This window comes from Setaria viridis, chromosome 7, assembly GCF_005286985.2.
Source record: "Setaria viridis chromosome 7, Setaria_viridis_v4.0, whole genome shotgun sequence".
Taxonomy (NCBI): Eukaryota; Viridiplantae; Streptophyta; class Magnoliopsida; order Poales; family Poaceae; genus Setaria; species Setaria viridis.
This window is the reverse complement of record NC_048269.2, coordinates 30,493,606-30,512,407: the sequence shown is the minus strand read 5'-3', so window position 1 is coordinate 30,512,407 and position 18,802 is coordinate 30,493,606. Positions and strand designations below refer to the sequence as shown.

The 18,802-nt window shown below is 45.9% G+C and overlaps 3 protein-coding genes across 4 annotated transcripts; 2 read left to right on the top strand and 1 right to left on the bottom strand.

Annotated features, from left to right (window-relative positions):
* Positions 1–1,695: 1,695 nt before the first annotated feature.
* On the top strand, positions 1,696–3,104 carry LOC117863109 (gibberellin 20 oxidase 2). The gene is made up of 2 exons (XM_034746703.2): positions 1,696–2,144; positions 2,236–3,104. The coding sequence occupies exons 1-2, from the start codon at positions 1,780–1,782 to the stop codon at positions 2,816–2,818; spliced, it is 948 nt and encodes a 315-aa protein (XP_034602594.1). The 5' UTR covers positions 1,696–1,779; the 3' UTR covers positions 2,819–3,104.
* Positions 3,105–4,887: 1,783 nt separating this feature from the next.
* LOC117864282 (flavonol synthase/flavanone 3-hydroxylase) lies at positions 4,888–7,800 on the top strand. The gene is made up of 4 exons (XM_034748329.2): positions 4,888–5,315; positions 5,386–5,768; positions 6,883–7,204; positions 7,280–7,800. Exons 2-4 carry the CDS (start codon positions 5,407–5,409, stop codon positions 7,538–7,540), a joined length of 945 nt encoding a protein of 314 aa, XP_034604220.1. The 5' UTR covers positions 4,888–5,315; positions 5,386–5,406; the 3' UTR covers positions 7,541–7,800.
* A 1,339-nt stretch (positions 7,801–9,139) lies between these two features.
* Positions 9,140–13,445, bottom strand: LOC117864281 (beta-ketoacyl-[acyl-carrier-protein] synthase III, chloroplastic). 2 transcript variants are annotated; one of them, XM_034748327.2, is made up of 8 exons: positions 12,974–13,445; positions 12,108–12,256; positions 11,182–11,318; positions 10,554–10,656; positions 10,347–10,465; positions 10,100–10,164; positions 9,797–10,013; positions 9,140–9,727 (listed from the first exon to the last, which is right to left on the bottom strand). In XM_034748327.2, exons 1-8 carry the CDS (start codon positions 13,165–13,167, stop codon positions 9,506–9,508), a joined length of 1,206 nt encoding a protein of 401 aa, XP_034604218.1. In that variant the 5' UTR covers positions 13,168–13,445; the 3' UTR covers positions 9,140–9,505. The 2 variants fall into 2 exon arrangements, with proteins under 2 accessions (XP_034604218.1, XP_034604219.1); XM_034748328.2 differs by lacking the exon at positions 12,974–13,445 and adding an exon at positions 12,725–12,958.
* Between the last annotated feature and the right edge of the window lie 5,357 nt (positions 13,446–18,802).

Below are 18,802 nucleotides of genomic sequence, written 5' to 3'. Positions count from 1 at the left end.
TAGTGTGTGCAAGTGCATTAATCACTTTTCATCTCAACGTTAATATACACTTAAAATGATATAGCACTCGCTTTCAAAAAAAAATGATATAGCACTCGGTATTTTGCATCCAGGGTAAACAACTAACATCCACCGAATTCACGAAACTTGTTTTGGTGTAAATATTCAGCTTTGGAATTGGAAATTGGTATTGGCTAACTCTAATACCTGTTGTTTTTATGGTTTGGAATACGGAATTGAAAATCAAGCTCAATGCCAACAAATATTCACCGCACCTACGGCCCCTCACCTCAATACCGAGCCCCGCCCCTCCATTTTATGTTGAATTCGCCTTCCCTTTGAAAAAAGAAGCCCGTGTCTCCTTCGCTCTCCCAACGCAGCCGTTGTCGTCGTCGTGTCTCCCTCCATGGCCACATGTACTTCGCCCTCTTCCCTTCTTCGTCCCTCGCGTTCCTCTCTTCTTCCTTGCCATGACCGCCCTTCTCTTCTTCCTTGCCGCCGGCCCTCTCTCTTCTTTCGCGTCACCGGCCCTTCTCTTCTTCCTTGCGCGGATCCGATAGGGGCACCGCCATTCTCCTCATCCATCTCCATAGGTGGCGATTCTTGGTGGTGGTGGCCATGGAAGCCTCTGTCTTCGTGGTGTGGCTTCCCCTTTGCTCCATGGGAGGCGGATTTAAGGCATTGGGCTATGGAGCTTAGCTGTTTAGGTCGTGTCGCTCTTCTCTCCATGCTGCTTCACAAGCTGGATCTCGTCAACGGGTGCCACCGGCATGGTGATAAGGTGGGTGGCAGGCCGGAGGAGAACCTCATGCACTTGGAGCAATGGTCATCGGGCATGGTGGAAGAGGGCAGAGCAAATACCAATTTCATGCTTTTGTACATCCAAACATGTATTGAATTGGACTGCTTCCTATGATTCCAAAAGCCAATCCAATTACATCCAAACAACAGAATTTGAATCGCATCACATTTCAATATCATGGCTGATTTGATATTGAACCTATTTCAATTCCGTATCCTCTAATATCGACATACAGATGCAGCCAAGGGAATTTAAACTCCCACTACAAGAATCTACATCTTTCCGACAGTTTTTTGTTTTTTGAAGTGGTCGATAGTTGTTAGCTCTATTAGTATTATTTTTCTAAGTGGCTGACAGGGTTTGTTCCCTACAGTTTTTGCAATTGCCTACAGTGCAATCCCTCACAAACTCATCACCCACAGTTCCAGTAGCTAGTGAATCAAATGTACTATCACTGTTGGCCAGTTATGCAAAGGCACTGTTGGGTAAAACTACCAGTCTTGTAGTGTCCATTATCAAAACACTTACGAAAATAAGTCCATTTTAGCCACGAGCTGCATCCTGCATGCATCTCCCTTGCGCATGGCTGGACAACAAACGTTTCATGCACGCAGTCAGTTAATCTCTCTAGGAAATCAGCATTGGCGAGTTGCATTTTTCTTTTCCTGAACGAGCGGCACCAGAACGAACGAGTTGAACTGTCGTTGCTTTGGATACGTGTATGCATTAATTTTCAAAGAACAACGTCCACCGCCCCCAGTGATCATCTCATGTTAATTGTTAACAGTCCTTATCAAAAGTCGCACGCTTCCAAATGATCCATGACGCACCCAACGACGTCTTGTTGTCGCCTCCTTTTTTCTGCTTTATGGCTCATTGTCTTGTTGCTAGCGAAGCCAGTGAACAGTTGGCACATGTACGCGTAACGCGTGTTGTGGCGTCTCAACTCTCAATCGTTCAACCAGAGGCGACAGACCATGGCGGCCAGCGGCTCGCTCCCCGTGGTGGATCTGGCGCCTTTTTTCACCGAAGCCGACGGCGGCGGCGTCGCCCGCGCCACCGAGGCCGTGCGCGAGGCTTGCCAGACGCACGGCTTCTTCCGCGCCGTCAACCACGGCGTGTCGGCGGAGCTCATGGCGCGCGCGCTCGAGCTGTCGGCCGCGTTCTTCGCGCTGCCGGACGAGGAGAAGGCCAAGGCCCGGCCGGCCGAGGGGTCCGAGGCTCCCCTCCCGGCCGGTTACGCGCGGCAGCCGGCGCACTCGGCCGACAAGAACGAGTACGTGCTGTTGTTTGATCCCAAGCTTGGGTTCAACGAGTACCCCGCCGAGCCAGCCGGATTCAGGTCAGTCGAAATGCAAATCTGGACGCCTAAATAAAACTGATCGTCATCAGAATTTCTAAAGGGATTTTTCCCGGATGCTTCACGAATTTAGTGAGGCGCTGGAGGAGTGTTACGCCAAGCTCACCGAGCTGGGGCTGCTCATCCAGGACATCCTGAACGAGTGCATGGGCCTGCCGCCGGGGTTCCTCAGGGACTACAACGGCGACCGCAGCTTCGACTTCATGGCGGCGCTGCGCTACTTCCCGGCGACAGAGGAGGAGAGCAACGGCATCAGCGCGCACGAGGACGGCAACTGCATCACCTTCGTCATCCAGGACGGCGTCGGGGGCCTCGAGGTCCTCAAGGACGGCGACTGGGTCCCGGCGGAGCCCGTCCACGGCAGCATCATCGTCAACATAGCCGACGTCATACAGGTCCTGAGCAACAACAAGTTGAAGAGCGCGACGCACCGGGTGGTGAGGAAGCCGGTGCACAGGCACTCGTTCGCGTTCTTCTTCAACATCCACGGCGACAAGTGGATCGAGCCGCTGCCGGAGTTCACGGCCAAGATCGGCGAGGCGCCGCGATACAGGGGGTTCGTGTACAGCGAGTACCAGCAGCTGCGGATGAGGAACAAGACGCATCCGCCGGCCAGGCCCGAGGATGTCGTCCACATCACCCACTATGCCATCTAGCCTGAGGAAATGGGTTTCGAACGCAGAAATAATGTACGACAGCAACATGGCTATGGTCATCTTGCCGCGCATATATAAGAAAGTACTTTCCTTGAGAAATTGTTCTCCGGCTACATCATCATCGCCTCATCGTGCAAACCTGAAATCAGCAAATTACTTCGCATGGATCCAAACCCACCACATGGAATCCTGTAGAGGCTAGTACAGTCTTGTGGCACATCCGGACATCCCATGGTGGGAGCCAAATTTTTCTATATAATATAATATTTTTTTCTCCTTGGAATAATCTTTCTTTTTAACCGGAACATTTTGTTTTCAATTTTTTTTCTACTGATGTCGACATCAAAGGATAACAAAATTGTTCTACAAGTAGGGGAAAAAAGAAAATGCCCCGTTTCACTATGGTGACAAGATCACTATGTTCCTTAATCATCTGGTCACCTAATCCCTGCGCTTTCTGAACTTCTGTATAAAACTTTCAGTGGTTGGGAAAAAATAAGAACTGCGCTTTGCCTCGTATCAGTCATGGTCAAGCATCTCCCAGAGTCTGCTAACAAATTTTTCTCCAAAATTATATATTGGAGGTTTTACTAAAAATTTCTTTCCTCAAAAACATACCATAACATAGCAGATCCCCAATAATAAATTTTCCAATATTTTAACATTTGCCACATCATCATGCGTGGACCTCTGAGCTAGACTGCCCCCCTTCCCCCGCCGGAGCGTTTTTGCGCTTTCACACTGTGGCTGCTTGTGCAGGGGTTGGATTGTGCTTATTTGTTGAACTGTATTACATGCGCTGGGACTACCCTGCCCTCGGAAAAGCATCATCACTTGCTGGTACGACGTCAATTCAGTCTCAAACACTGAACACTCTGAAGGCCTTCGATCGCTTGCAATAGTATGACCCATCCGATGATCAAACCACGATAGCAGGCTAAAAATTACTGCCTGTCTCAAGCCCAGGTCTCGCTGGCATGCCACTGTCCATGAAATCCCTCACGCTCCAGCTTCCTGTGAGAGAAGATAAAGTAGGTTAACCGAAGCTAATGCTAGACAAGCAGAGCCGAGCATCTTCTGCCATTTTATGGAAGAAGCCAAGCAGAGGACAGCAGGGGACGAGACGAGGACGAGGACTACACCAGCGCCACCCATTGAATCCCATCCCATCCCATCGCGGCCACGTGCCATGCCATGCCCAGCCGTGGAGCACTGGGCAACCCATGTGCGGCTGCTCGTGGCCACGGACGTCCGGCCAGACCATCACCCCAAGAGGAGGAACACGTTATCTTTTCACCATGAGAAAGTCCGTGGGCAGCAGGAAAATCAGCGCTGGCGGACTCCCGCGCGGGCACGTGCGCTTCTCCCGCGCGTGCTGCCTCGGAGAAGAGGGATGTTGTGGAGGAAGGGAGGTGGCTGCCAGGGTGCAACAAGGGGGGCCGCTTGGGTGCAGCGGAGGTGCGGAGGTAGGCCTCCGGCGGGCGGGCGCAGAGGAGGTGAGGAGGTGGGTCGCCGCTGCCGCTGGAAGGAGAGCTGCGCCGATTTGGGAACCAAGGTGAGCTGATTGCTGCTGATTTGGAGTCGGGGAAAAGTGGATGGCACCTCCGCCCAACTCACCGCCGCCACTCGCCTTACGGAATCGACCGTGCCACTGCTAGCGGAAACTGCTGGCGCGCGGGAAAGGATGAGCGCGCGAGGGGCGATTGGGGGAAGCGCCGGGCTCGTGCAAATATGCGGGAGAATGGAGGTCGGATTTGGGTTGCCGTATTTTTTGGGCAACGATGGGGGAGCTATTGGAGCATGAAATTTTTCTTTTCTCCCTAAATTTGATTTTCGGGTGGTTTTCCAGGGGGCTCTTGGAGTTTCCTAAAAAGTTCTTCCCCAAAACTATGTATCAGAGGCTCTTCTAAAATTTTTTTCTCCCAAGATATATCAACCCACAGTAAATCACTAATAACTAGTCACCAATATTTTAAAACGGACCGCATCATTGTAATTGGGCCCATTGTTCTCCACTTATTCGAGATCGAAGCCAAACTGTGGGCTTAATCTAAGTTCGAGGTGCGGTGGTGGAAATCAACACCTGATGAACGATCGATAGTGGGTTCGTGCTCACAGCCTTAGCAAATCTGTCCGTCTGGGAGCTCGATTTGATCTAATCCCTATCGCACGGCCGGATTAGCTGCTGAAATCAACTTCGATTCGCTTTGCTCGTCACAAGATGAGGACTTGAGGAGAAACAAACAAGACGGAAGGGCGCTGGTGACCTGCTTCTTGGCCCCCCGCGCTCCAATTGCTGAACGGCCACCGCCTTCTCGATCTGCGTCCTGGCCTTCCGCTCCTCGGCCTTCTCGATCTGCAGGCCTCCGACGCGACTTCGCGGTGCGTGCGTGAGGGGCAGGCGATTGGGGAAGGATGGGATGATGGAGGTGGTTGGAGAGCCGTTGGAGATAAGATTTTGGAAGAAACTTTTGGAGCTGCTTTAGCATCCGTCTAGGTATTCGATCCCAATCACAACTTCTTTAGAGGCACCACCAACTGACTATATTCAACCATCAACGCAATAGGCAACACCCGCAGCCATCGACATGGCGGCCAGCGGCGCCCTCCCCGTGGTGGACCTGACGCCTTTCCTCACCTGGGACGAGGGAGGCATCGCGCGCGGCACCGATACCGTGCGAGAGGCGTGCCGGACTCACGGCTTCTTCCGCGTCGTCAACCACGGCGTGCCCGCCGAGCTCTTGGCGCGCGCGCTCGAGCAGTCGGCCGCGTTCTTCGCGCTGCCGGACGAGGAGAAGGCCAGGGTCCGGCCGGCCGCGGCGTCCAAGGCGCCCCTCCCGGCCGGTTATGGGCGGCAGCCGGCGCACTCGACCGACAAGAACGAGTACCTGGTGGTCTTTGATCCGAAACTCGGGTTCAATGTGTACCCAACTGAGCCAGCTGGATTCAGGTCAGTTTTTTCTTCTTCTAATAACGAAGGATTCAGATCAGTTGAGTGCAGATTTGGGAACTTGGACTTTTTTGTATTCTTCTTGAAGAACATCAGAGTACTGAGTCCACTGATCAACTCTCGATTGGTTACTTCTATGAAATATTTAGGTTCAAGTTTGTTTATTTTGACCAATGCTTAGGTTAGAGCCTTTTTACAGTGCTTGAAAGAGGTACTACCAATCGTACCAAATTTTGGTACTTGAGATACCATTGTTTTAAACCCAAATTATAATTTTGGTAGCTCCTGAAGATCCTTGAAATGACTCTAGAGGGAGTATTTTTTGCCTGAGAAATTGAGCAATTATTAGAACACCGCTATCATTCAGATAGACATATACTAATATTTTCTAAGGAGGTGTTTGGATCTTTAGTTCAAACTAAAATTCATGTCACATCGAATATTCGGAGGCTAATTAGGAGGTAACTGATTACATAGTTGGAAGCTAATTCACGAGACGAATCTATTAAGCCTAATTAATCCATCATTAGCACATGCTTACTGTAGCACCACATTATCAAATCATATGGACTAATTAGGCTTAACAGAGTCGTCTCGCAAATTAGTCTCCATCTGTGCAATTGGTTTTATAATTAGTCTATGTTTAATACTCCTAATTAGTATCTAAACATTCGATGTGACAGAAATTTTAGGAGTAACGGGGGTGTTTGGATACACCCCACTAAAATTTAGCACCTGTCACATCGGATGTTTGGATGCTAATTAGGAGTATTAAACATAGGCTAATTACAAAACTAATTGCACAGATGGAGTCTAATTCGCGAGATGAATCTATTAAGCCTAATTAGTCCATAATTTGACAATGTGATGCTATAGTAACCATTTGCTAATGATGGATTAATAAAGCTTAATAAATTCGTCTCGCGAATTAGCACAGGGTTCTGCAATTAGTTTTATAATTAATTCATGTTTAGTCCTTCTAATTAACATCCAAACATCCGATGTGACACTGCTAAAGTTTAGCACCTAATATCCAAACACCCCTACAAAACAAACACCCCTTAGAAACGAAGAATCTCCTGAGTTCTGACACATCACGTATTGACATCTTCAGAGAGACGCTGGACGAGTGCCACGGCAAGCTCACCGAACTGGGGTTGCTTATCCAGGAGATCCTGAACGAGTGCATGGGCCTTCCGCCGGGCTTCCTCAGCAACTACAACAACAACCGCGGGTTCGACCACATGACGTCAAAGCGCTACTTCCCGGCGACGGAGGAGGAGAACATCGGCTTCAGCGAGCACGAGGACGGCAACTGCATCACCTTCATCTTCCAGGACGGCGTCGGGGGCCTCGAGGTCCTCAAGGACGGCCACTGGGTCCCGGCGGAGCCCGTCGACGGCAGCATCATCGTCAACATCGGCGATGTCATACAGGTACCACAGGACAGCGCGGTGATGAACCCCTGGATCTTGTAAAACAAGTAATAAAAGGGGCCTCTTCTAATGCAGGTGCTGAGCAACGGCAAGTTGAAGAGCGCGACGCACCGGGTGGTGAGGAAGTCGGTGCACAGGCACTCGTTCGCCTTCTTCTTCAACCTGCACGGCGACAAGTTGGTCGAGCCGCTGCCGGAGTTCACAGCCAAGATCGGCGAGGCGCCACGGTACAGGAGGTTCCTGTACAGGGAGTACCAGCAGCTGCGGGTGAGGAACAAGACGCATCCGCCGGCCAGGCCCGAGGATATTGTTCGCATCACCCACTACGCCATCTAGCACAGCAACAAATTAGCTTCTACGCGCAGAAATGTCGAAGTGGTGCGCTCATGTGCAAAACTGGAATGGTCAATGTGTTGTCAATCAGCGAGAGTTAGACCATAGAATCTACAAAGTCCGTTGAAACTTTCGTTGAATACAAAGTCCGTTGAAACTTCTAGTCCGGTTAGGATACCTGGCTTTCACCCAGGCGACCCGGGTTCTCAAATCCCGGAAATCGAACTTTTTTTTTTGCTATGTTTATTTATTTGTCATTTTCATGCCTTCTGGTTTCAGCTTTCGCGTCTGTTGTCTGCCACATTTTAAGCAGTTGATAAAAATATATTGAATTTAAATTTTGGTCATAAACTGATCTCCAAAGGTTCTTTAAACTGATATCGGCGTGCCTGCGAGTTTGCCACCATCTGCTACGAATAGCCCTGTTAATTGGGTTGGGTTTATTGGTTTTAATGGTTTGGTTTATATAATAAGTTCATTTGAATTGGTTTATAATGAGTTGGCCTGCTAGATGGTTTGGTTTGGTTTGGGTTTTACAAATAAATAGTTTGGAAGGTGTTTGGGGTGTGTGGTATTATTTTTGGATCTAAAAGACTCTCAACCCGTGGGTTGAGACCCATTAAGAACCCAAAAGCTTGAAGCCTCATCTATCAAGAGTCGGACCCTAAAAATAAAACCTCGCGTTCACACCTTAAAATTTTGGATAAATTGATCGAAACTTGTTACAGATGAATTAGTTTAACAGTCCGCTACTATATGCAAAGTAGTACGGCTGGACTTACATGTGGGGCCCGCGTCAAGAGTCGGACCCTAAAACTAAAACCTCGTGTTCACACCTTAAAATTTTGGATGAATTGACCGAAACTTGTTGCAGATGAATTAGCTTGACAGTCCGCTACTTTGTGCAAAGTAGTATGGCTAGACTTACATGTGGGCCCCATGTTGAGAGTCACGTACAAACTCAAAAAAAAAAGTTAACTAATGAGTTTTTATTGGGTACCTAATGGGTTCTTATTAGGTTGTAACCATATTTGGCAAGTAATTTGTATAACTTATGCAATGGTAAGTTTGGGGTGGTGTGGTGTGTGATAGTGGAGGTTTGGTTTAGGGTGGGTTATATTTATTTTTTTATGAGAATAGATTGGTGTGGTTACAACATGGGTTACAACCCAATTACCAGGGCTAGCTACGAAATTTTACTCGACTCCACTGCTCTTTTGGTGATTGCAGTATCGCTTTTGTCGATTCTGTTGATGCCTTGAGTTGAGGGGGGAACTAAGAGCTATGATATCACCAAGTTTATTATTACTCAACACGTGGTTTTTTACAGATCTTCAACGAAACTTTCGCTCTCCTAATCTGTATTATAATACGTTTAAAAATCTCAGGTAGAAATTCACGCAATACCATTTTTTGTGCACCAATCTTGATGTAAAATGTTTAACAACGAACAACCCAAAACGTCACCCTTTTTTTTTTCCCGCAAGGAGCATAACAAAAGCAAAATAAAATATACCAAGCATCGTCCTACATTATATGTCCATCTCTCCGTGTACATGCTTATTGCTTGGGGCCACAAGATCAACCATAGCTCAGTAAAAGTTTCCGACAAAAAAGGCCCATTAAATTTACAGTGTACTCTCCTCTTTAGTGCCGTCATTGTCATCTCGATGCAAAATGCAAATATTTCCATCGACAACTCAAAACTAATGCGAACTACATTACAAGCTTTCTGCTAACCACATGGACAACTGAGCTGTGTAATGAACCAAAGGAATTGATGAATAAGACAAAATGCCACTAATTTTTCATGTGCAAGAAAGACCGACAGATGCAAAAGAAAAAGGTTGCACAGAGAAATGGGGGAAATGAACCACTAAACAAACATAGGCCCCCGAGGCCAATGCAGAGCCATTGAAGCAATATCTTTGATGTGTTGCCATGGTTCACTGACTTCACGGAGAATAATTAGCCCCATTTGACAATGGCCGAACCCCAGGTAAGTCCAGCTCCAAAACCTGAAGCCGCAATAATATCACCGGTCTTCACCTTGCCGCTGCGAACAGCCTCATCCAATGCTAATGGGATGGATGCTGCACTGGTGTTGCCGTAATTAGCAAGATTTGAAATAATCTTGTCAGATGGGATATCTAAACGGCTGGCAGCAGCATCAATAATCCGCTGATTAGCCTGCAACACAGAAGATCATTTAGAACAGCAACACTTCAGGTCAAGTATATTCTTAGTAAGGACACTCACTTGATGTAACAACAACCAATCGATACTGGAGGCAGGCAAACCAGCTTCTTCGAGAGCCTTCTCAATGGACTGCGGCACGCATCGCACAGCAAAGCGGAAAACTTCCTTTCCATTCATTTGAATGCATGAGTAGGTTGCCTTCTTTGGTGGAAATCCAGGAACACCATTGGTGTTGGATAAGATTGACTCATCATTTGACGTTGCAGCATTTAGGTGCCTAAGTAAATTAAGAGAAACCAAGTAAGCCAACATACATTTAGAATGGACTAACAGTATCTCAAAATTTACAGAAGGAAGTCGCACTTTTGTCCATTGCCATCACTTTGAACACAAAAACCTAGCAAGCCATCTTCATCAGCACTGCATGCCTGAAAAATTCTAAACTGAGAAATTGGACAAAAGAATTTGAAGAAAGATTCGTAATTAATAGTCCCTCATGCTTTTACTGAACAAAGACCCATCTATGTTTCATCAGATTTAGCCATGGAACATTAACTAATTACTGGGAAAGGGGAAGAATATCAATATTTACACAGCAAATAGGTTATACCTGAACCAACACAGCACCGGCAGCATCGCCAAAAAGGATGCATGTACCTCTGTCTGTCCAATCTACGAATTTTGAAAGAGCATCTGCACCAACTACTAGGACATTCCGAATACCCCCGCCTACAACAGTGCCATGTGTTAACCAAATGATATACGATTTTTGAGAGAGCATCTGCACCAGCTACATAAATATTTAATACTGAATTACCTTTGATAAAACGCGTAGCTGTGATTAAGCCAACAATGAATCCACTGCAGGCAGCTGTAATATCAAATCCAAATGCATTTGTGCACCCCACTTCCGTCAGCACCTGCTTGCATTATACAAATGATTTTGTTACCATGTTGATATTACTCATTACTGAACACCAAAACAGAGTAGTTGCTTAACCTGCTCTGAACAGAAAACAAGACAATATAGGAGCAGTTATATCAATAACAAATTCCTTATTAGTGACTGATCTTTCAAACCAGGCACGTGTTACGGGTGAACGTCTCAAGCAAAAGATGGTGCCCACTGAATTATAAATGAGCAGTAGCTTTTATAATGCTAGCAGAAAATTGATAAGAGGAGTACAGGGCCATTAGTCATGTTTAATAATGCACATAGCTTCACATTAGCATAGAACATTTCAGAATAGTTGGTTTTCATTTCGAAAGATTACACAAAGTTTTTTTTTCGAACTTTTTTACAGAGGCAGGCTTCACCATTCTAAGAGCCATGCGAGGCTTCTCGGGTATGGAAACAGCTTCTCGCGTATGGAAACAGAATTCAAAATGTTATATCTATCATATCAGTGACAGATGTACTAATGCTTAAATGTGTCACATAATACCTGAGCGGCACCTCCAAACAGATCATCTGGAGTAGATGTACAAAGGAGAACAAGGTCCACATCTTCAGCTTTTACTTGAGCCATCTCAAGTGCCCTTTGTGCCGCCTGTATTGAGAGCCCTCGCAATGTTTCATCTCCTGTAAACATTGGAAAAGTAGAAACATTAGGTAATGAAGCAAAACTAAGAAACTATTGCACCTAAAACTGTGACAATAAAAATAAAATTTCCAGCTGACGCACAGACACCAGCTTTAAATGCTATTACTCACATATTTAGTAAATTATGTAATACCACACAAACTTACAATGACTATAGCAGTTTTCTGTTGAGATCTATCCAATAGAAGTAGATGGAAATCAATTTCTGCGTTGATGTTATTCACAGTCCTTGGAAAAAGTACCAAGAGGTACCATAATTTGGTAACTAATGTACCAATTTTTAGTACCATGTTTTAGTCAACGGTACCACTCCAAGGACGGTAAAAGAACTCTTCTAGGTGTTGACTTAAGCCAATTTGGTTACTCTGCAGATCAGCAGACAAACCACAAAACACTGCATTTATTTATGTAGATTTGAAGACAATCAGGCAACATAACAAGTCTTGATATCATTATATTTTTACTTCATCATCTCATTCTTTTTTGTTCATATAGTCTTTCCATAATTTTCAAACAGAGCCTATGAAAAAAAACTCCTTAAATGTTTTGACAGAACAAAATCATTATGATTCATGTCATCTACTTCTAGAATCAAAAGTGGTATAGCAAACTGTTTGCACACATTAGACACGTTTCAGTTATCACTCAACCAAAAAATGAATAACAACAAACAAGCTGTGCATATTTAATCTTGGGAACACAACTGTCCCTAATTTGATTGCTTTGCTTAATCGAAATAATTAAAAAGAGGGCAGAAACATAATTACCTGAAAGAACTCGTCTGTTCCGAATCCCAGTCCGAGCTGCAATCCATTCATCTGATGTTTCAACTATTTTCGACAGGTTATCATTTGAAATGCTAAGTGTTGGGATGGCCGATCCGCACCCAACGAGCTTTGAGCCCATACCAACCACTCTGCAATTTTTATTCATCTAATAGAGGTCATCCCACTGGTGGATATTGTAGGCTCCATGATAAAAAAAGGGGGGGCACAGTTAAATGAATTAATACTAGCAATACAGTTGGGGCAACACAAATATTGCCATACAGTGGCAGCTACAAAAACGGCAACAATCACCAGCACATCTAATGGACAACCACACTACATGCAGATCCCAGTCAATAATCAGGGAAACCATGGCCTACCGTCGACTTCACTCTATACATCAGGGTGGCCTATTCCAGTGAGTGGTGAGACATGGTAATACTATCAACTCGAGGCATCTAAGCTACTGACACCATCGGAGCATCAAAGGATGGAGCATCCGGAGCAGTTATGACATCCTGACTACATGGGACATCCTGACTACATGGAACTACTGGATTTCGATCATGAGAAGCACATATAATTCATAAGTACAGAAAAGCAAGTCCCGGAGCTACCTTATGCAGCAGTTGGAGCCAGCCTTCGCAGAAAACTGCCAAAACCAAAATAAGCATCTCGAAACAATCAAACCATTCCCGCAAAAAAAAAACGGCGATAACACACCCAGCATACGAATAGCACGAAAATCACACCGTCTGCACGAGAGCAGACTAGAAAAACCGCATCCAGACCTTCAGCAATCGCGTCACGACAGCCCAATCATTGCGTGAATGAGGTTCATAGATGGGCTTTGGGACCGGAGTCACCTGGGGAGGCGGGGCTTGGAGGCCTCTGCGGACACCACACCATCGTCGACAGTGGACGCGCAGCACCGTAGCTGCTGCGGTGGCAGCGCCACCGGCGGCGCGAATCGGAGGAAGCCGGCCCGGGGGACAGCGCGCGTGCGCGCCGGGCAGGGTGCGGCCGCCCGCGGCAGCGCGAGGCCGGAGGCGGCGACCATGGCGCGGGCAGCCGGAGATCTCGCGGCGGCGGCGGCGGCTGCGCGAGGAAGAGATGCGGCGGCGGTGGAGGGAGGAGCCGCGGGTCACTTGGGGGCGGGAGGCGGAGGAGGAGGAGGGGGAAGTGGCGGCGGCGAGCGGGGCATGCGAGGGGGGAGGGAGGAGATATAGAGGCGGCGGCGGTGGGAACGTGGGCGACGGTTGATGGTTGCGAGGGTGGGAGGGAGTGGGCGAGCTTCGCAAGCTCCGCCCGCAGGTGAGGGAGGTTTTTTAAGGGGAGGGCGATGTGGCTGATGGCTTTCCCCTCCAGCGCACAGCACACCAATCTATGGGTGGAGCCACCCAAGCTGCTCGCCTTCCGCGGGCGTGCCACTGTTTGCCTTCACTTCCATGAGCGTCTTTCCCTGGGTATAGCATGCGTTATGCGTACATGTATCCCAGCAATACATGTTCTTCTCACGAGTGTAACCGAATATATTTAAAAAAAAGTAAGCAGCGCCTTGTGTCGATATAGGTTACGTTTAGTTGAGCCGTGAGCTGCTGTGAGCTGCTAGAAAGCTGAAAGTCATTTTTTTAATAATTATGAAATTATAGGTGAAATTATAGATTTGGTAAGAAATATATGTAATGCACCCGTGAGACTGCTGATATTTAAATTTACTGTAAAACATTATTTTCTTCACTAATTTGCATGCAAATTACCATTTAAAAAAGAGAAACTTAATTTTTTTCAAGTTTCGCATTCACCATTAACATATGTCCATATAAATAAAATGATAGAATATTACAAAAGACATATGGTTCTTCAACATAACTATCTCCCTCTCGCACTAACCAAAGCATCGGCTATCCTACTAAGATGGTATTCATGGTATCCTCATTCTCTCCATCTGGAGTGTCATCTCCTTATGTTTGTGCTGTGGCACTGTGTTGTAGCAGGTACTCCTCATCAGCATCACATCTATCGAACAACTTATCTTGCAAATTGTTGTCACGAATAAAATTATACAATGCCATACAAGCTATAATTATATGCTTTCGAGTACGAGTAGGAAAACTTGGAATGCCCTTCGAAATACACCACTTTTGCTTCAAGACTCCAAAATCCCACTCAATGACATTTCGAAGAGATGAATGCAAGAAATTGGACACCTCATCCTTCCTTGAGGAGCACGCCCATTACAAAATTGAAACTCTCCTTTAAAAGGGGCGAGATATCCTATTCGGTTTGAATAACCAGAGTCCACGAGGTAATATTTACCTATAAAACCAAATCAACAAAGGCAAATAACAATAGAAATATTGACAACCAGTAACGAAACATGTATACCTTTAGGAGGTACGGGAAAAGAAGGAAAATTTGCTAACGCGTGATTCGGGACCCGTGTGTCATGTGCAGAACCTGGGCAACCAGCAAACACAAAGATAAACCTCATGTCAAAATCACAAACAGCTAGCGCATTCTGAGATGTATAGCCATGTCGACATGTGTGGTTGACCACTTCCTTTGCTGGCATTGCTATTGGACCATGTGAACCGTCGATAGCTCCAATAGCTCCTTTGAAATAAGGCTAGAAATGTTCCTCCTTGACCTTATCATGCTTAGTACAGAAAGTAGGATATCTTGACTTGATATTGTCTTTTGCTAACTTGCGCAAACAATTCAGTACTTCATGAAATTTAGTGTGAACTGTTCGGAGTGATCGGGTAAAACGATTTTTAACTTGTGAAAATGATTGGAGTTCTCCAATGATCCACAAGAATATTGCTTGATGTTAAGCCGTAGTTCAAGATTAGCCAGTCATGCAGTGCCATTAAAACATTAGTGCTGATTTGAAACATCTTATAGAAGTATCTCGGACGACCCATGCACCTCGTAACCCATTGAAGTTCAGTTATCCTTTGTGCAAATACCGCTCAGTGTACTGGTAACCCATTTCACCAATAATGGCAACCTGCTGGAAAAGTTCAGCAAGAAGCAGTAGACCCTTTTGTCCATTTTTTGCCAAATCTTCCATGTTGTTAGCCATCTACACAAGATATTAATAGATTAATAATTATGACAACAATGATATGTGCAGAATCAAAACATGGACAATAATGGCACAACCAAAATTTGGACAACAATGACAGAATCAAAATATGGACAACAATGGCACAACTAAATTATAGTAATGTGGACAACAATGTTTCTCAACATGGAAGCAAATAAATGGTTCTCAACATAGAAGCAATAATTCAAGTAAATAATCTTTTAGAGTACAAGCAACATTATTTGAAATGGTTCAAAAGTAATAGAAGCAAATAAATGATTCTTGCAACACAACACTAGAAATAAATAACTGAAAGCTTCTACACGCGCCTCATCAACTCCTTTGCATCAAGCAAGTTGAACCTTCCTTTATTTGTTTCCAGCATGCTAAAGACCTCCCTAAATTTAGACTTGACAATTAGAAAGGTAGATGTATGCATTAGAGCTGTTTTCTCTTGCACCCCACAATCTTTCACTATCTTCATGACCTCTGCAATGCTAGGGACTTGGCTGGTTGGAGGTGCTGATGATGCTTCAACACTTTGTGGAGATCTTCTCTGCTGTAGTTTCTATCTTCAAACATGTGTTCGAAAGAATGGGCTTTTCTCATCTTTTTCATCGGTAGCAGTAGAGGAGTCCTTGCGTTTCTTTTTTCCTAGTTTTGATTTTTTTTCAAAGTAGCTAACTTGACATCATCATTATCTGGAGTTCTTTGTATCTCACCCACATCCTCATCACTTGAGTCATCAGAGGAAATATCTCTAGCACAAGATGCACTTGCTTCGCTAACATGTATTTTATCAAACAACATATGAAGATCATCAAGGTGCTTCGGTCCTTATTTTCTGAACCTAACATGGTTGCATTTGATACATTGTTGCATCTCTGAAATTAAATGGATAAAGTTAGCAAGTCAACCCATATAGAAGAATGCAAAATGATAAATGAAAAAAAAGGACAATACACAGTTCTTACAGCTAGGTGTTCATCCCACCAATCCTTGGAGCAGTCAATAGTTTACTTCGGCCAATGGTAGAATTCTTGAACTCCATAAACCATGTATATTCCTTTTTATATTGTCCAACTCTTTATTCAATTGTTTCTTTGTTTGCTTCAGCCCAGTTTTTTCTTCATACTTAGCTACCGGATTTTTCCAACCAATCCTAGTGAAAATTTTCACGGGCCTACTCCCAGCTTCTATCTCTCCTTTGCATATGTCAATGAAATTCCTCACATGAGCATCACACCAATCTGCCTTATCAGCCATTCTTGTATAAAGAAAAAAAATTTATTCAATTCACAATCATAACAACAACAATAATAATCATGCATCCTCCAATTTATCATGCATCCACCAATTTATCACACAACTAGTAACAATCATGCATCCACCAATTTATCTTATACCAATTTTGTTTAATAATTAACATGCTGCAGATCATTAGGATGGAAGAGGGGGGAGTTTGAGGTACCTACTGTAATAACCTAGCCTAATTAAAATATATTTAATCTTAAATAAATTAATTAGAGCATAAAGAAGAACAATTGGTAGTTGTGAAGACAAGTAAAAAGACGCTTTTGCCCTTACAAGCTAAACAACTGTTTAAAACATAACTCAGGTTTTTGCTTAAGAACTTAAAAATCTCTCCAACTAAGAGTTGTAGAAATCAACTTTCCTAACAACTTTTATTTTTGGTGTTTTGCTTGAATCTGAGAATAAAACCTTCAAAAACTCAGAAGTACAAAACTGTGTCCGTTTAAGAAAAATAGATAAAGCCCCAACTTTGAAGCTCTTTATCTAGAATTTTTCAAAATAAACTCAAGATGAGCCCTATACAAAAGTTTTAGAGCTTCAAGCCCTTAACAAGTTTGACTAAAGGAGTAAAGTCTAAATCTACGCAGAAGGCTTCCAAAACCCCAGTCAAATTCAGCTAGTTCAGTCAACCCAACCTCAATCAGCAATCTAGGCCAAGTCTGGAAGCAGTTCAACCATGCATCTTGGCTTAAGCTTATCTCACAAAACTTGAACAGAATACCAGCAAAATCCTTTATACGAGTTTGAGAACTAAGTTGATACAACAACTTTCTCGATTGGACTCTGGTCAAATTTGCATCATAAGCTTTTCAAAATTAGGGCTCAAGTAAGCCGAAAACCTAAAAATCGGCCAAACCGCCGTTTTTCCCTAAGTCTGGAAATCCGACGTTCCTCCAAACTTTGAAGCTTTGTATCTTCAAATCTGCTGCGAATTTGAAGTCGGTTCAATTACGAAAGTTGAACTTGGATCTGAGGACTACAACTTTTGTAAAGGAAGTTAATATTGCACAGTTCAAGAATTGGGAGATCTTGGCGGTTGAAGATCGACTCGGCGAAGCGATCCCGCGGATCCCTCGGCCAGAGTGCGCCCGAGCACGCGCTCCGCTCGCCGCCCACCATGTGGACGCCGCTCACCGGTGCAACACCTCCGCTCGGTCTCCGGCCGCGGCAGGGAGACGTCTCGTGCGCCCCGCGACCAATGAGCACACGGTCGCCCTGTCATGCATGCGCCACCCCGCTCCGCCTGAGGGCACGCCCGGCCCTGAGCACGCGCACCCCCACGGATGCCTTCCCGACACCGTCACCTCCACCAACCGCCGCCCCGACCGCGACACCTCGAGCGCCCGCCTTGCCAACCCGACGCCCCGGTAAAGCCGTTCCTCACGCGCACGCTCGTTTCGCTTGAGCCTATCACCTCACTTGCCTCACCCCGCGCGGTCACCCCCCCTGTCCGCCAATGGTGCCGCCGCCATTGATGGCCACAGCAGCGCCCCGGCTCCCCTCCGGTCCCCAGCTGCTAGTTCCGGCCTTGCCTCGTTAGCCGCTCCGCCCCGGTCCTATAAATTGAGGTCCGACGCCGTTTTTGCCCCCTTCCCCCGCTCGCCCAACCTCGCCGCGCTTCCTTGCTCTGTTTCACGCCCGCTGCCAAGCCACCTCTCCATGGAGCTCCCCCTTCCGCAGCTCCCGCTCCTCGCCACCCCCACCGCTAGCTCCGTCGTGTCCACGCGAAGCTTCCAAGCCGCTTGTTGGGGTCTCTTAATGCTGACGACGCCGGCACGCTATCGGACTTCGCCGCCACCCGAAGCTCCCCACCCTTGCACCGTTCCGCTTCCACCAAGCCTCCTCCGCACCCCCAACCACCGCCAATTGACTCCCGATGAGCTCCCATGCCTCCCCCGCAACTTCTTGCCCTGGATTGGCTGGCGCATTGCCGGAATTGGGTCGGACCGCCGCCGGGTGCACCGCCAAGGACACACTTGTGCCTTTTTTCCTTCTTCCAGGGGCCTTAGCGCTAAAAGTTAGGGACCTCTACGCGTTTAACCTATAGACCTAGGAGCTAGACCGTAAGTTTGCAGAGGTTTTTCTTTTATAATTGGCAGAAAATGTATTTAACTTTAGAAATTCACCAAAACTCGTAGAAAATTCAAACAAATATCAAACCAATTTTGCTAGACTCAGTATAAAGTGTAGCTTCTAATAAAAATACTTTTGGAAGATGTCTCTGCTAGGATTAATGTTATACGTTTTAATCCTTGTTTAAGCCATTTAAATCATAATAAATTGCAAAAAA

Bases quoted from the DNA above. Each gene is read 5' to 3' on its own strand.
- LOC117863109 (XM_034746703.2), top strand. From the start codon at position 1,780: ATGGCGGCCAGCGGCTCGCTCCCCGTGGTGGATCTGGCGCCTTTTTTC. The intron at 2,145-2,235 runs GTCAGTCGAAAT...TCACGAATTTAG, and splicing joins GCCGAGCCAGCCGGATTCAG to TGAGGCGCTGGAGGAGTGTT.
- LOC117864282 (XM_034748329.2), top strand. From the start codon at position 5,407: ATGGCGGCCAGCGGCGCCCTCCCCGTGGTGGACCTGACGCCTTTCCTC. The intron at 5,769-6,882 runs GTCAGTTTTTTC...TGACATCTTCAG, and splicing joins ACTGAGCCAGCTGGATTCAG to AGAGACGCTGGACGAGTGCC. The intron at 7,205-7,279 runs GTACCACAGGAC...CTTCTAATGCAG, and splicing joins ACATCGGCGATGTCATACAG to GTGCTGAGCAACGGCAAGTT.
- LOC117864281 (XM_034748327.2), bottom strand. From the start codon at position 13,167: ATGGTCGCCGCCTCCGGCCTCGCGCTGCCGCGGGCGGCCGCACCCTGC. The intron at 10,165-10,346 runs GTATAACCTATT...AGAATTTTTCAG, and splicing joins CCGGTGCTGTGTTGGTTCAG to GCATGCAGTGCTGATGAAGA. The intron at 10,014-10,099 runs GTGCGACTTCCT...TAATTTACTTAG, and splicing joins AGTGATGGCAATGGACAAAA to GCACCTAAATGCTGCAACGT.